Here is a 15068-nt window from a genome sequence, read left to right as displayed (position 1 = left end):
TGGTGGAAACATGTCATGTTTAGAGGGAAGGAGGATGCTCTATCCACATTGGGGTCTATATATATACTACCACTGGTGGAAACATGTCATGTTTAGAGGGAAGGAGGATGCTCTATCCACATTGGGGTCTATATATATACTACCACTGGTGGAAACATGTCATGTTTAGAGGGAAGGAGGATACTCTATCCACATTGGGGTCTATATATATACTACCACTGGTGGAAACGTCATGTTTAGAGGGAAGGAGGATGCTCTATCCACATTGGGGTCTATATATATACTACCACTGGTGGAAACGTCATGTTTAGAGGGAAGGAGGATACTCTATCCACATTGGGGTCTATATATATACTACCACTGGTGGAAACATGTCATGTTTAGAGGGAAGGAGGATACTCTATCCACATTGGGGTCTATATATACTACCACTGGTGGAAACATGTCATGTTTAGAGGGAAGGAGGATACTCTATCCACATTGGGGTCTATATATATACTCCCACTGGTGGAAACATGTCATGTTTAGAGGGAAGGAGGACACTCTATCCACATTGGGGTCTATATACTACCACTGGTGGAAACATGTAATGTTTAGAGGGAAGGAGGATGCTCTATCCACATTGGGGTCTATATACTACCACTGGTGGAAACATGTCATGTTTAGAGGGAAGGAGGATGCTCTATCCACATTGGGGTCTATATATATACTACCACTGGTGGAAACATGTCATGTTTAGAGGGAAGGAGGATGCTCTATCCACATTGGGGTCTATATATATACTACCACTGGTGGAAACATGTCATGTTTAGAGGGAAGGAGGATACTCTATCCACATTGGGGTCTATATATATACTACCACTGGTGGAAACATGTCATGTTTAGAGGGAAGGAGGATACTCACCCCACATTGAGGTCAATATATATACTACCACTGGTGGAAACATGTCATGTTTAGAGGGAAGGAGGATGCTCCACCCACATTGGGGTCTATATATATACTACCACTGGTGGAAACATGTCATGTTTAGAGGGAAGGAGGATGCTCAATCCACATTGGGGTCTATATATATACTCCCACTGGTGGAAACATGTCATGTTTAGAGGGAAGGAGGATACTCTATCCACATTGGGGTCTATATATATACTACCACTGGTGGAAACATGTCATGTTTAGAGGGAAGGAGGATGCTCTATCCACATTGGGGTCTATATATATACTCCCACTGGTGGAAACATGTCTTTGCCTTATGCTGCTGTATGACCCAGTGGGTGAATAAACTTGGTTTCAGCTTTACTAAACGTCCGTGAGTTTTTTACTCTGTTTATTTGTAATCTAACAAAACCAAATCTCCTATTGGCCCATTTGACAGGCTGAAGGGTTCCAAAGTCGGTAAGGGCTCCAGAGTGGGCTCCAACATGACTCTGTACCACAGCGACGACTTCACAAAGGCTTACCCAGCGGGCGGAGTCACCTTGCCGGTGGGTTCCGTGCTGCACGTGGGCGTGTCCGTAGAGGAGTCCGAGACGGAGCGTTTCGTGGTCGTTCTGGAGGACTGCTATGCCACACAATCCCCCGACCCTAAAGACATCATGCGATACTACATCATTCAGAACAAGTATGTGTGCAGGTGTCTTGGTTTATACTCAAGGAACATATGGAGGAGGTTTTCCCAGACACAGATTAAGTCTGGTCCTGGACTAACACTTTACATGGAGCTTCTCCATTGCTTTTTACTCCAGGATCAGGCTTATTCTGTGTCTGGGAACCGAACCCTAATGTTTGTGTATTTTTGTTGCATTATCTAACCTAAACCCTGGTCCTCCCTGTTTCCTAGATGTCCGACTGAATTCCGTCAGGTGAGGGTGGAGGAGAGCGGCTCGTCTCTCAGGGCTCGCTTCTCTGCTCTGCTGTTCCTGTACCAGGGGACTACCGGGACGTCTTCCTGCACTGCAGACTCAGCCTGTGTGACCAGAGGAGCTCCTCCTGCACTCCAGTGAGTCCTGCATCTTTCCCGCTGACTCATCCACTTTCAGTTTGTGGTCTCTCTCTGGTCTCACTCAGTTTGTGTGTGGTGGTTTCTGAGTCTCTCTGGTCTCTCTGTCTCAGTATCTGGTCTCTCTGTCTCCTTCTCGTCTCTCTGTCTCAGTGTCTGGTCTCTCTGACTCCTTCTCGTCTCTGTCTCAGTGTCTGATCTCTCTGACTCTTTCCCGCCTCTCTGTCTCAGTGTCTGGTCTCTCTGACTCTCTCTGGTCTCTCTGTCTCAGTGTCTGGTCTCTCTGACTCTTTCCCGCCTCTGTCTCAGTGTCTGTCTGACTCTGTCTCAGTGTCTGGTCTCTCTGACTCCTTCTCGTCTCTGTCTCATTATCTGATCTCTCTGACTCCTTCTCGTCTCTCTCCTCAGGTGTGCGCCAAAAGGAAATACCGCTCTGTCACCCCCTCTGTCCCCCTCGAACCCCTCACCATCGGACCAATCACCTGTGAGTACGACATCATAAGTTAGCAATCAAAACCAATAAGTGAATAGATGTCAATCAAACAAATTATTTTGATGTCAGTGATGGACACTCAGGTAACTAAGTAACTAAATAACTAACAGTGTATTTGTTTTTGACTTTCAGGGTCCCAAAATGAAGATTGAACTTGTCATGCTTCCTGTCTCCTAAAAAATGAATCCAGTTATCTAAATAATTTATGTAAAGTTCATAAATAATGCATAGGTGAGATTAGGTGAGCCATTTTTTGTTTAATATCTTACATACATCCTGTTATAAATAATGATATTTTTATATTTCTCGTATTTCTAGAATGATTAGTAAAATATTTCTATTTGAACCAACACAATTTCATTGTTGAACCTTTAACTAAGGCTTGAGGCCAGAAAGTGTATGTGCTGGCCACTAATGTTTGTAACGTGAAAATACATGGACATCTAGTTGGGATTATATCAACATAAACATCTCCCTTTTCTAGTTTAAACTGCAGCTATAAAATCATTTCATCCTATTGCTCTAAAATGCTTTGTATGTGCAGTAATTTAAGTGTTAATAAAATATAAATGATAAATATATGTATTAATGTGTGAATAATGTACTGGGCATGTAGTGTACTATTGCTATAGCTTAGTTCTTTCTCTGTGGGATCAGTCAAGACAATGATGAACCAGTAGGTGTCAGTATTACCACAGAAACACTGGTAGAAGTCTGCATCATCACAACACAACAGATTTAGAAAGAGGAAATTCCAATGAATTAAGCAATGAATTCATGAAAAGGAAAATCTCTTTTCATAATTTTCATTATTGACAGCACATAGGTCTATCTGTGAAAACGGCGCATTTCTTTAAGTTGTAGAAACAAATATAAAGTTAAAAAGTTATACCCGATGACATCATCAAAAGTTAAAATGTGTTAAAAACATTGACTGTGTTCCAAAATGCACGTTATGCTCCTGTTCTTTCAATGGTGATCTTCCAAGAACACCTGTTCTTTTAAAGAGTGAACAATCTGTTTAGTATGGAAGAATGTAAATCGCTTAAAATCTGTTATATTTGAAATGCACTTCAACGTGACCTCTAACCTAAACAGGAAACTGTATCATGACGCAGCCGGTGTTAACAAAGCTAGCATTGATGCTAGGTATCTTTGAGCAACTAGCGCTAGCAATTCAGTGAACATCGAAGGTTACGTATGTAACCACGGTTATGTGAGCTATTGGATCACTCCAATATGGTTTCCTTCCACGTGGCAGGGTACATTCTGAGTTAGAATTTCAGATTAGTACCGTGTACCGGGGAGTGCTGCGACTGACCACCTTAAATAGCTGCAGCGCACTACTTCCACCTCATGTCCTTTTCAAGGCGCTGTGATTCACCAACAAAAAGGATTGGAGTAATCCAACAGAGCACATAAATGGCCCAACTGGCCAAAGCGCAAATATCATTGAGGAGGAACTCCTCGGAGCAGGGACCACGATGTAGCTATTCCTCTAGTAGAATGCACCACTACAGCAGAGGTCAGAGGCCCAGGTCATAGAGAATCAGAGGTCCACAATGTAGCTACTCCTCTAGTAGAATGCACCACTGCAGCAGAGGTCAGAGGTCATAGGTCAGAGGCCCACGATGTAGCTACTCTCTAGTAGAATGCACTAGGAAGATAGAAGGCCGGCTGGCCTGCACCACTAGAAGGTATGCTGTAGTAATAGTGTCCACAATCCAGTGTGAGAGTCTTTGTATCGATTGGCTCTGGCCCAGAACTCTCCCACCATAGCAAACGAATAGCCAATCAGACTGCCGTATTGCCTGTGTCTGTGTAATGTAGGTGTCCATGGCACACTTGGCGAAACAAACACCCAGCTCACCTGCAGCCCTGGGAGGAGCATATGCAGACAAATGTAAAGGCTGGTTCACGTCTGTTAAACAGGACCTTCAGCAAGAATGAGGGGTTAAGACGGAGGGTGACACTCCTCTTGTCTGGACCCATTCTGAAAAACATTCAGTGCTCACTGAAAAGGCATGTAGTTCACTCACGATCTTAGTGGAGGTAACAGCCAACAGGAAAACCACCTTTATGGATAGGTGCTTCAAAGTCGTGGACTCTAGGGGCTCGAGGGCGGCTTAGCAAGCGCTGACAGCACCACGTCAACGTTCCAGTTTGGCACTGAGCGGGCCATTCCTGGACACAGACATTGAACTCCCTTCATAAAGAGAGCAACGGATGGGTCCCTCGTGGCCATTGTCATGGCAGCTAAGTACACTCTCAATGTGGATGCCACTCGGTCCGCATCAAGCAGTGAAAACAGTAAAACCGTTTGCACATATGTCTCTCAAACCAGGTACAGAATATGACCCAAAACATTTGTTTTGACGCATTGGTGGAAGCAACCATGTCGTTCCGCAACGTGTTCACCCCCTTGTCCTGCAGGCCTAGACTGGTCCACTAACACCTTCAGAGGCCTGAAGCTGGAGGCGGCGCGGGTCCAGATGCCACAGTGTCCCCTAGTCTGAAGAGGAGGTCGGGCCTCAGGGGCAGGAAATGCTGTCCTACCAGGTAGGGCTGGACCTGGTGAAGAGCTAGATTAACCATTCTGAGCTCCAGCACACTGTTGTGTTGACCAGTCCATGGGGATCCAGCGGCTGCATCTGGACATGGAACCTCAACCCGTCAGAGAGGCTTCAGTGTACAACAGCTCTCTGCAGTGGACTCTGATCTGGCTCACCCCTTTTAACAGGAAGAGTGGGATATTCATTTTGATAGGGTCCTCAAACATGCACTCATCACCAACAGTTAATGTTGTTTGTGTTGTTTTGGAAGCTGGCCGTGGGATATCGAACAATGGCTGGAGTGGCCTGATGGAGAATGCCCAGTGGAACCAACAGTGATGCCATCGTCAGTAGGCTGAGTAACTGTTTGCACTCTAACACCAACATGGCTCGTCTGAGCCGGAAACGGTTGAGGTAGGATAGGATTTTTTTACTCTCACCTGAGGGAGACGTGCCCTCATGAGAGTCGAGTCTATGGACATCCTGAGGTAGATCCCCTTCCGTGATAGGGTGAGGCCCAGAACTCGTATGTGGTTCAAGAGGGTCCTCGTGGCCTGTTCCCTGAATGGGACCTGTTCCTCCTCCAGTAGGATGGGAGGATGTCAGCTAACTCCAGTAGGATGTCCAATCAGTAGGATGTCCTCCTCCAGGGATGTCCAGCTACTCCTCCAGTAGGATGTCCAGTTACTCCTCCAGTAGGATGTCCAGTTACTCCTCCAGTAGGATGTCCAGTTACTCCTCCAGTAGGATGTCCAGCTACTCCTCCAGTAGGATGTCCAGTTACTCCTCCAGTAGGATGTCCAGCTACTCCTCCAGTAGGATGTCCAGCTACTCCTCCAGTAGGATGTCCAGTTACTCCTCCAGTAGGATGTCCAGCTACTCCTCCAGTAGGATGTCCAGCTACTCCTCCAGTAGGATGTCCAGTTACTCCTCCAGTAGGATGTCCAGTTACTCCTCCAGTAGGATGTGCCTCCACAGAGAAAGGCAAAGGCCGGCAAATTGCCAGCAGATATGCTGCAGTAACAGTGTCCAACATGCAATGTGAGAGTCCGGTCGGATGGGCCCTGGCCCAGAACCTTCTCAACATAGTTAACGAAACCGATAAAGCTTTGAAATTGCCTGCGTCTGTGAAAAGTGTCCATTGCCCTAGTTGGGCAAAACACACTGGGGGAAGCTCCAGTTCACCCACAACAGCGAGAGGGGAGTGTGTGGACAACTGTAATGGCTGGGTTAACCTGTTGACGGGGTAGGGTTCCCTTTTGGGAACGACCCCTCCCACGTTCAGCTGGAACGGTGGCGCACGGAATGCAAAAATATTCTTAGAAATATTTAACCTCCACACATTAACAAGTCCAATAGCTCAAATGAAAGATAAACACCTTGTTCATCTAGCCAGCAAGTCAGATTTCTAAAATGTTTTACGACGAAAACATAGCACATATTTATGTCAAACCACCACCAAAGACACAGCTAATTTGAATAGCCAAGTTGAACAAAATATGCAATCAACAACCGCAGGATTAAAAGAAAAATAATTCACTAACCTTTTGAAAATCTTCATCAGATGACAGTAATAGGACGTGTTACACAGTACATTTATGTTTTTTTCAATAATATGCAATTTATATCCATAAATCTCTGTTTACAATGACGCCATGTTCAAAAATGCTACTCAAATGTCTGGAGAAATGATGATAGCCCCGCCAGATAACAAAGCAATACACATCATAAACTTTGACTAAATATACATGTTCTACATATAGTTAGAAAGATACACTTCTTCTTAATGCAACCGCTGTGTTACATTTATTTTTAACGTTACAGAGTTTGTTCACTAGGCTATAATATGAGACAGCGCTCAGAAATTAGCAGTATGTCTCCTCTATGTTGGAGTCCACAGAAACCCAAAATTACCACATAAATATTCCCTTACCTTTGATGTTCTTCGATCAGAAGCCGTGGAAGGAGTCATACTTACCAAAAACTGCGTTTGGTTTTCAAGTCTGGGTGTTTGGGTTATCAAACGCGACAAATTTTGGCTGAAATGCAGCCAAAATTCTAGTGGATGCGCATCAAAACTTCAAAATTACATATTATATGTCGACTAAACTGGTCAAACTAAGTGCAGAATCAAGCTTTAGGATATGCTAAACGTGCAAAACAATTCTCAGCTCGAACAGACAAACCGACATCGTTTGGTGAAACCTGGAACAAAGAGAGGTCCAGACGCGACGCGCGCATGAGAGTGCGTGTATTTTCGTGCGACCCGAAGATTTTAGCCCGCCAAAGGGCGAGGGAGCGCGCGATTCTCACAATGACACGCCCCATTGAAAGGAGACATCGCGCTGAAGAGATAGAAACTGTTCCCAGATCCGTAGCTGGTTGGGAAGGGTGGGGGTGATGACGTCAAAGTTGGCCCAACTTTTCTGATGACAAGAGAGAGTAAGAGGAGCACCTCAGGATGACTGCTGAGTCCAACCCTTCTTAGACGCAGTCCGCTGCCTGTGGGAGAAAAACCCTACTGGAAAAGGTAGTTTCTCTCTGTGGGAAGAAGAGATGGTTAGTATATACCCTGCAGTATTACAAAGGATATGACAACTCCAGCTACACACTGCGTAACACCTGCAGTGTAATCTAGCTGTTATGTGAGTTTCTAAGGGAAACTGGGATAGTTACTGTCTGGACTGTAAAGTAGTGTAACAGAAAAACTATTGGGCACCAACCCAGCTACACACTGTGTGGAAAACAGCAGTGTAATATCAAATCAAATGTTATTAGTCACATGCGCCGAATACAACCGGTGTAGTAGACCTTACAGTGAAATGCTGAATAGAACAGGTGTAGTAGGCCTTACAGTGAAATGCTGAATACAACAGGTGTAGTAGACCTTACAGTGAAATGCTGAATACAACAGGTGTAGTAGACCTTACAGTGAAATGCTGAATACAACAGGTGTAGTAGACCTTACAGTGAAATGCTGAATACAACAGGTGTAGTAGGCCTTACAGTGAAATGCTGAATACAACAGGTGTAGTAGGTGTAGTAGACCTTACAGTGAAATGCTGAATACAACAGGTGTAGTAGACCTTACAGTGAAATGCTGAATACAACAGGTGTAGTAGACCTTACAGTGAAATGCTGAATACAACAGGTGTAGTAGACCTTACAGTGAAATGCTGAATACAACAGGTGTAGTAGACCTTACAGTGAAATGCTGAATACAACAGGTGTAGTAGGCCTTACAGTGAAATGCTGAATACAACAGGTGTAGTAGGCCTTACAGTGAAATGCTGAATACAACAGGTGTAGTAGACCTTACAGTGAAATGCTGAATACAACAGGTGTAGTAGACCTTACAGTGAAATGCTGAATACAACAGGTGTAGTAGACCTTACAGTGAAATGCTGAATACAACAGGTGTAGTAGACCTTACAGTGAAATGCTGAATACAACAGGTGCAGTAGACCTTACAGTGAAATGCTGAATACAACAGGTGCAGTAGACCTTACAGTGAAATGCTGAATACAACAGGTGTAGTAGACCTTACAGTGAAATGCTGAATACAACAGGTGCAGTAGACCTTACAGTGAAATGCTGAATACAACAGGTGTAGTAGACCTTACAGTGAAATGCTGAATACAACAGGTGCAGTAGACCTTACAGTGAAATGCTGAATACAACAGGTGTAGTAGACCTTACAGTGAAATGCTGAATACAACAGGTGTAGTAGACCTTACACAGTGAAATGCTGAATACAACAGGTGTAGTAGACCTTACAGTGAAATGCTGAATACAACAGGTGTAGTAGACCTTACAGTGAAATGCTGAATACAACAGGTGTAGTAGACCTTACAGTGAAATGCTGAATACAACAGGTGCATTTCACCTTACAGTGAAATGCTGAATACAACAGGTGTAGTAGACCTTACAGTGAAATGCTGAATACAACAGGTGTAGTAGACCTTACAGTGAAATGCTGAATACAACAGGTACATTTCACCTTACAGTGAAATGCTGAATACAACAGGTGTAGTAGACCTTACAGTGAAATGCTGAATACAACAGGTGTAGTAGACCTTACAGTGAAATGCTGAATACAACAGGTGTAGTAGACCTTACAGTGAAATGCTGAATACAACAGGTGTAGTAGACCTTACAGTGAAATGCTGAATACAACAGGTGTAGTAGACCTTACAGTGAAATGCTGAATACAACAGGTGTAGTAGACCTTACAGTGAAATGCTGAATACAACAGGTGTAGTAGACCTTACAGTGAAATGCTGAATACAACAGGTGCAGTAGACCTTACAGTGAAATGCTGAATACAACAGGTGTAGTAGACCTTACAGTGAAATGCTGAATACAACAGGTGTAGTAGACCTTCCAGTGAAATGCTGAATACAACAGGTGTAGTAGACCTTACAGTGAAATGCTGAATACAACAGGTGCAGTAGGCCTTACAGTGAAATGCTGAATACAACAGGTGTAGTAGACCTTACAGTGAAATGCTGAATACAACAGGTGCAGTAGACCTTACAGTGAAATGCTGAATACAACAGGTGCAGTAGACCTTACAGTGAAATGCTGAATACAACAGGTGCAGTAGGCCTCACAGTGAAATGCTGAATACAACAGGTGTAGTAGACCTTACAGTGAAATGCTGAATACAACAGGTGTAGTAGACCTCACAGTGAAATGCTGAATACAACAGGTGTAGTAGACCTTACAGTGAAATGCTGAATACAACAGGTGTAGTAGACCTTACAGTGAAATGCTGAATACAACAGGTGCAGTAGGCCTCACAGTGAAATGCTGAATACAACAGGTGCAGTAGGCCTCACAGTGAAATGCTGAATACAACAGGTGCAGTAGACCTTACAGTGAAATGCTGAATACAACAGGTGTAGTAGACCGTACAGTGAAATGCTGAATACAACAGGTGCAGTAGACCTTACAGTGAAATGCTGAATACAACAGGTGCAGTAGACCTTACAGTGAAATGCTGAATACAACAGGTGCAGTAGACCTTACAGTGAAATGCTGACTGACGAGCCCCTAACCAACAATGCAGTTTAAAAAAAATACAGATAAGAATAAGAGATGAAAGTAAGTAGTAATTAAAGAGTAGCAGTGAAATAACAATAGCGAGACTCTGTACAGGGGGGTAACGATACATAGTCAATGTGCGGGGGCACCGGTTAGTCGAGGTAATTGAGGTAATATGTAAGTAGAGTTATTGAAGTGACTATGCATAGATGACAACAGAGAGTAGCAGTGGTGTAAAGTGGGTGGGGGGGGGCACTGCGTATGGTCTGGGTAGCCATTTGACTAGATGTTCAGGAGTCTTACGACTTGGGGGTAGAAGCTGTATAGAAGCCTTTTGGACCTAGACTTGGCGCTCCGGAGAGAGAACAGTTTATGAGTAGGGTGGCTGGAGTCATTCTCAATTTTTCGGGCCTTCTTCTGACACTGCCTGGTATAGAGGTCCTGGATGGCAGGAAGCTTGGCCCCAGTGATGTACTGGGCCGTTCGCGCTACAGTTGCCATATCAGGCAGTAATGCAACCAGTCAGGATGCTCTCGATGGTGCAGCTGTAGAACCTTTTGAGGATCTGAGGACCCATGCCAAATCTTTTTAGTCTCCCGAAGGAGAATAGGTTTTGTCGTGCCCTCTTCATGACTGTCTTGGTGTGCTTTGACAATGTTAGTGTGTTGGTGATGTGGACACCAAGGAACTTGAAGCTCTCAACCTGCTCCACTGCAGCCCCGTCGATGAGAATGGGGGCGTGCTCGGTCCTCTTTTTCCTGTAGTCCACAATTATCCCCTTTGTCTTGATCACGTTGAGGGAGAGGTTGTTGTCCTGGCACTGCATGGCCAAGTCTCTGACCTCCTCCCTATAGTCTGTCTCGTCGTTGTCAGTCAACACCGGCAAATTTAATGATGGTGTTGGAGTCGTGCCTGGCCATGCAGTCATGAGTGAACAGGAAGTACAGGAGGGGACTGAGCACATATCCCTGAGGGGCCCCTGTGTTGTGGATCAGTATGGCGGATGTGTTGTTACCTACCCTTACCACTTGGGGGTGGCCCATCAGGAAGTCCAGGATCCAGTTGCAGAGGGAGGTGTTTCGTCCCAGGGTCCTTAGATTTTTGATGAGCTTTGAGGGCACTATGTTGTTGAATGCTGAGCTGTAGTCAATAAACAACATTCTCACATAGGTGTTCCTTTTGTCCAGTTGGAAAAGGGCCGTGTGGAGTGCAATGGATATTGCATCATCTGTGGATCTGTTGGGGCGGTATGCAAATTGGAGTGGGTGTAGAGTTTATGGGATGATGGTGTTGATGTGAGCCATGCCCAGCCTTTCAAAGCACTTCATGGCTACAGATGTGAGTGCTTTGGTTCGGTAGTCGCTTAGGCAGATTACCTTAGTGTTCTAATAGAGATGAGATGTTAGTTTCCAGGGGAAACTAGGATAGTTACCGTCTTAACTGTAAGTACAACAGAAAACGAGTAACCCCAGCTACACACTGTACAAGACCGCAGTGTAATACTGTAGCTGAAAGGTGAGTTTCCCAAGGAAACTGGGATAGTTAGTGTCTTAACTGTAAATAGAAAACAAGCTAAACTTAGTCTCCAGATCTTTGCAGGGTAGGCTTAGCCTTCTGGTTCCGGTGGACCGACAAGTCACAATAATGGTAGACCAAACCGCGTATCGGCCAGGTTGGTACACTGTCACAAGTAATAAAAACAAGGACGAAACCCAAACGAGATGGCACAAGCCAAACCGAGTGGGGGGGACAGGAGAGCACCAAGGTGGAGTGGATAGATAGCTAGCTAGCTGCTCCAAGCTATTGAATAGCTGCAGGTATACATCTGTGCTTATACAGTCTAGAGCTCTTACCAAGCTAATCCTCTTGGAATGAGCCGAGAAAAGGAAGGAGGTGGAAGTAATGTGGCAGCAGCTATTTAAAACCTCTTATGGCCAGGCGTGCCACTAGCGACCCACCTCGACAACATCCGGTGAAATTTCAGAGCGCCAAATTCAAATGACAGAAATAGTAATAATAAACATTCATGAAAATACAAGTGTTTTACATCGGTTAAAAGATTAACTTCTTGTTAATCCAGCCGCTTTGTCAGATTTCAAAAAGGCTTTACGGCGAAAGCACACCATGTGATTATCTGAGGATAGCGCCCGGCATACAAAAGCATACAAACATTTTATATGCATATCCTAGCTTCTGGCAGTTTACAACAAGACTGAACAGGAAACACTAATATTAATGGTTGATGACAGTGGGGAGTGTTACCATAACAACAAGGCTCTGAACAGGAAGCACTAATATTAATGGTTGATGACAGTGGGTGAGTGTTACAACAAGACTCTGAACAGGAAACACTAATATTAATGGTTGACGACAGTGGGGGAGTGTTACCATAACATATGGAAAGAAGTATGTTAAATTGAAAAGTAAAATTAGCAAGTGCACGTCCTCTTCCTCACACACCTGCAGACTGATTTTCAACTATCTTTGTGCCAAAACTCCAAATTCTTCCTCGTTTTGGAAGAAACAAGCCTGAAACCTTGAACAAAGACTGTTGACATCTAGTGGAAGCTATTGGAATTGCAATCTGGGAGCTGGAATTGCAAAGGATCCACAGCTTTCCATTATAAGAGCCTGGGACCTAAAAAAATAAATATCTGGTTGGTTTATCTTTGGATTTTCTCCAACCACATCAATTGTGTTATAGTATCATAAATTATTTTAACATTTCTACAAACATCAAAGTGTTTCCTATCCAATGCTACCAACTATATGCATATCCTGGCTTCTGGGCCTGAGTAACAGGCAGTTTACTTTGGGCAAGTAAGTGAGGTGGAAATTCAGAAAACTAGACCCTAGCCCTAAGAAGGGGGAGTGTTACCATAACAACAAGACTCTGAACAGGAAACACTAATAATAATGGTTGATGGCAGTGGGGGAATGTTACCATAACAACATGGCTCTGAACAGGAAACACTCATATTAAAAGAGAGAGAAATACCAAGAGAGAGAGAGAGAATTAGCTAAAAATAGAGGTTAGTTAACATACACTTTTTCAGATAGTCAACATATAGTTAGTTAACATACAGTTTTTCAGTTAGTTAACATACAGTTAGTTAACACACAGTTAGTCAACATACAGTTAGTTAACATACAATCTCATGATTTGGTTGGGTCTAATTGTCTTGCTGTCCTGGGTGTCTGTGGGGTCTGTTTGTGTTTGTGAATAGAGACCCAGGACCAGCTTGCTAAGGTGACTCTTCTCCAGGTTCATCTCTATGTAAGTGATTGCTTTGTTGTGGAAGAATTTGGGAATCGTTTCCTTTTAGGTGGTTGTGGAATTTAACGTCTCTTTTCTGGATTTTGATAATTAGTGGGTGTGGCCTAATTCTGCTCTGCATTATTCTGTGTTTTACGTTGTACAAGTCAGAAATAATCACATTATAAAACCACCACACATCACAAAGACAACACAATAAACATCAAGTAAAAAGATAACAGATTTATATTACATCAAACATCACATTATCACATAATATTATATACTGGGAAACAATAACAATCATGACATAATATTATATACTGGGAAATAATAACAATCATGACATAATATTATATACTGGGAAACAATAACAATCATGACATAATATTATATACTGGGAAATAATAACAATCATGACATAATATTATATACTGGGAAATAATAACAATCATGACATAATATTATATACAGGGAAATAATAACGAAAATAATCATAATCTACAAAGCCCTCGCTTTGAACTTTTAAGACGGAGTTTGTTAACTCCACCCCTATATCGAGCCTCGTTGTCAGTTTTGAGCAGGGCATTCAAGAGATACCTCCCCTCACCTGGGCGAGAACCGGGCATCTCATAATTGCAAGACATGCTCACTCATGGCCAGGATTTTTGAGAGAGAGAGAGTGAGAGAGAGTGAGAGAGAGAGAGGTCAGCGCATATAGTTAAAATATATCTCTTGTGATTGGTCGCCAGTGTGTGTATGTATCTTGTGATTGGTTGCCATTGACTCAGGTGTCTCTGGGTTTGCTGACTGTGGAGTAGATGGGAGGAGCCTCAGAGGAGCTGTGTGGGTGATTGACAGTAGAGTAGGTGGGGCTTTGACCAAAGTTCACAGTAGCATAGTCACATGATGACGTGCCCTCTTTAGCAATGGAAGCGGTGGCTTCATTGGGGCAGCTGCCCTCTTTAGTAATGGTGGCAGTTGCTTCGTTGGGGCTACTGGGGTTCTTGTGGAAGTTGACGCTGGCGTAGTGGGGAGAGTCAGAGTAGCTTGTGGGTAAGTTGACGGTGGTGTAGATGGTGGAGGTCGCAGCGCCCGAGTCTGACCTTGGGGCGCGCTCCATTATCTCTTCATAGTCACCATCACCATGACAACCCTGGAGAGGAAGAAGAGGAGGAGGAGTAGGCAGAGGAGGAGGAAAAGGAGAAGAGATATATATTTATATATAAGAGAGAGAGAGAGAGAGAGAGAGAGAGAGACAATAGTATGACTAATAAAACACAATTTGTTGACATCTTTCAGTCCAAAAATAATAATTATAATACAGACACTGACCCCTTCATTGTTTACTGTGTCTGGACTCACTCTGTGTGTTGAAGAGACAGAACCTGTGGAACACAACACACACACATCACTCAGAGAGAGAGAGACGGGAAGAGAGAGAGAGAGAGAGAGGAAGAGAGAGAGAGAGAGAGAGAGACAGGAAGAGAGAGAGAGACAGGAAGAGAGAGAGAGAGAGAGAGAGAGAGAGAGAGAGAGAGAGACAGGAAGAGAGAGAGAGAGACAGGAAGAGAGAGAGAGAGAGAGAGGAAGAGAGAGAGAGAGAGACAGGAAGAGAGAGAGAGAGACAGGAAGAGAGAGAGAGACAGGAAGAGAGAGAAGAGTGCTTCACTTCCCCCAGAACCAGGCAGGTGTCAGACACTCCTCAGTGACTATTCATTCTC

The 15068-nt window shown here is 43.9% G+C and overlaps 1 protein-coding gene across 1 annotated transcript; it reads left to right on the top strand.

The window, feature by feature from the left end:
• The first annotated feature begins 1341 nt into the window (after positions 1-1341).
• Positions 1342-3067, top strand: LOC121843190 (pancreatic secretory granule membrane major glycoprotein GP2-like). The gene is made up of 4 exons (XM_042312790.1): positions 1342-1619; positions 1839-1997; positions 2406-2481; positions 2623-3067. Exons 1-4 carry the CDS (start codon positions 1420-1422, stop codon positions 2665-2667), a joined length of 480 nt encoding a protein of 159 aa, XP_042168724.1. The 5' UTR covers positions 1342-1419; the 3' UTR covers positions 2668-3067.
• The last annotated feature ends 12001 nt before the right edge of the window (positions 3068-15068 follow it).

The sequence above is a fragment of the Oncorhynchus tshawytscha genome, unplaced genomic scaffold (genome assembly GCF_018296145.1).
Source record: "Oncorhynchus tshawytscha isolate Ot180627B unplaced genomic scaffold, Otsh_v2.0 Un_contig_19331_pilon_pilon, whole genome shotgun sequence".
NCBI classification, from domain to species: domain Eukaryota; kingdom Metazoa; phylum Chordata; class Actinopteri; order Salmoniformes; family Salmonidae; genus Oncorhynchus; species Oncorhynchus tshawytscha.
Note: the sequence above shows the minus strand (reverse complement) of the source record. Positions and strands in the feature narration are given on the sequence as shown.

Excerpts from the sequence above, each read along its gene's own strand:
- LOC121843190 (XM_042312790.1), top strand. The coding sequence starts at position 1,420 with ATGACTCTGTACCACAGCGACGACTTCACAAAGGCTTACCCAGCGGGC. Across the intron at positions 1,620-1,838 it reads TACTACATCATTCAGAACAA|ATGTCCGACTGAATTCCGTC; the intron begins GTATGTGTGCAG and ends CCTGTTTCCTAG. Across the intron at positions 1,998-2,405 it reads GGAGCTCCTCCTGCACTCCA|GTGTGCGCCAAAAGGAAATA; the intron begins GTGAGTCCTGCA and ends CTCTCTCCTCAG.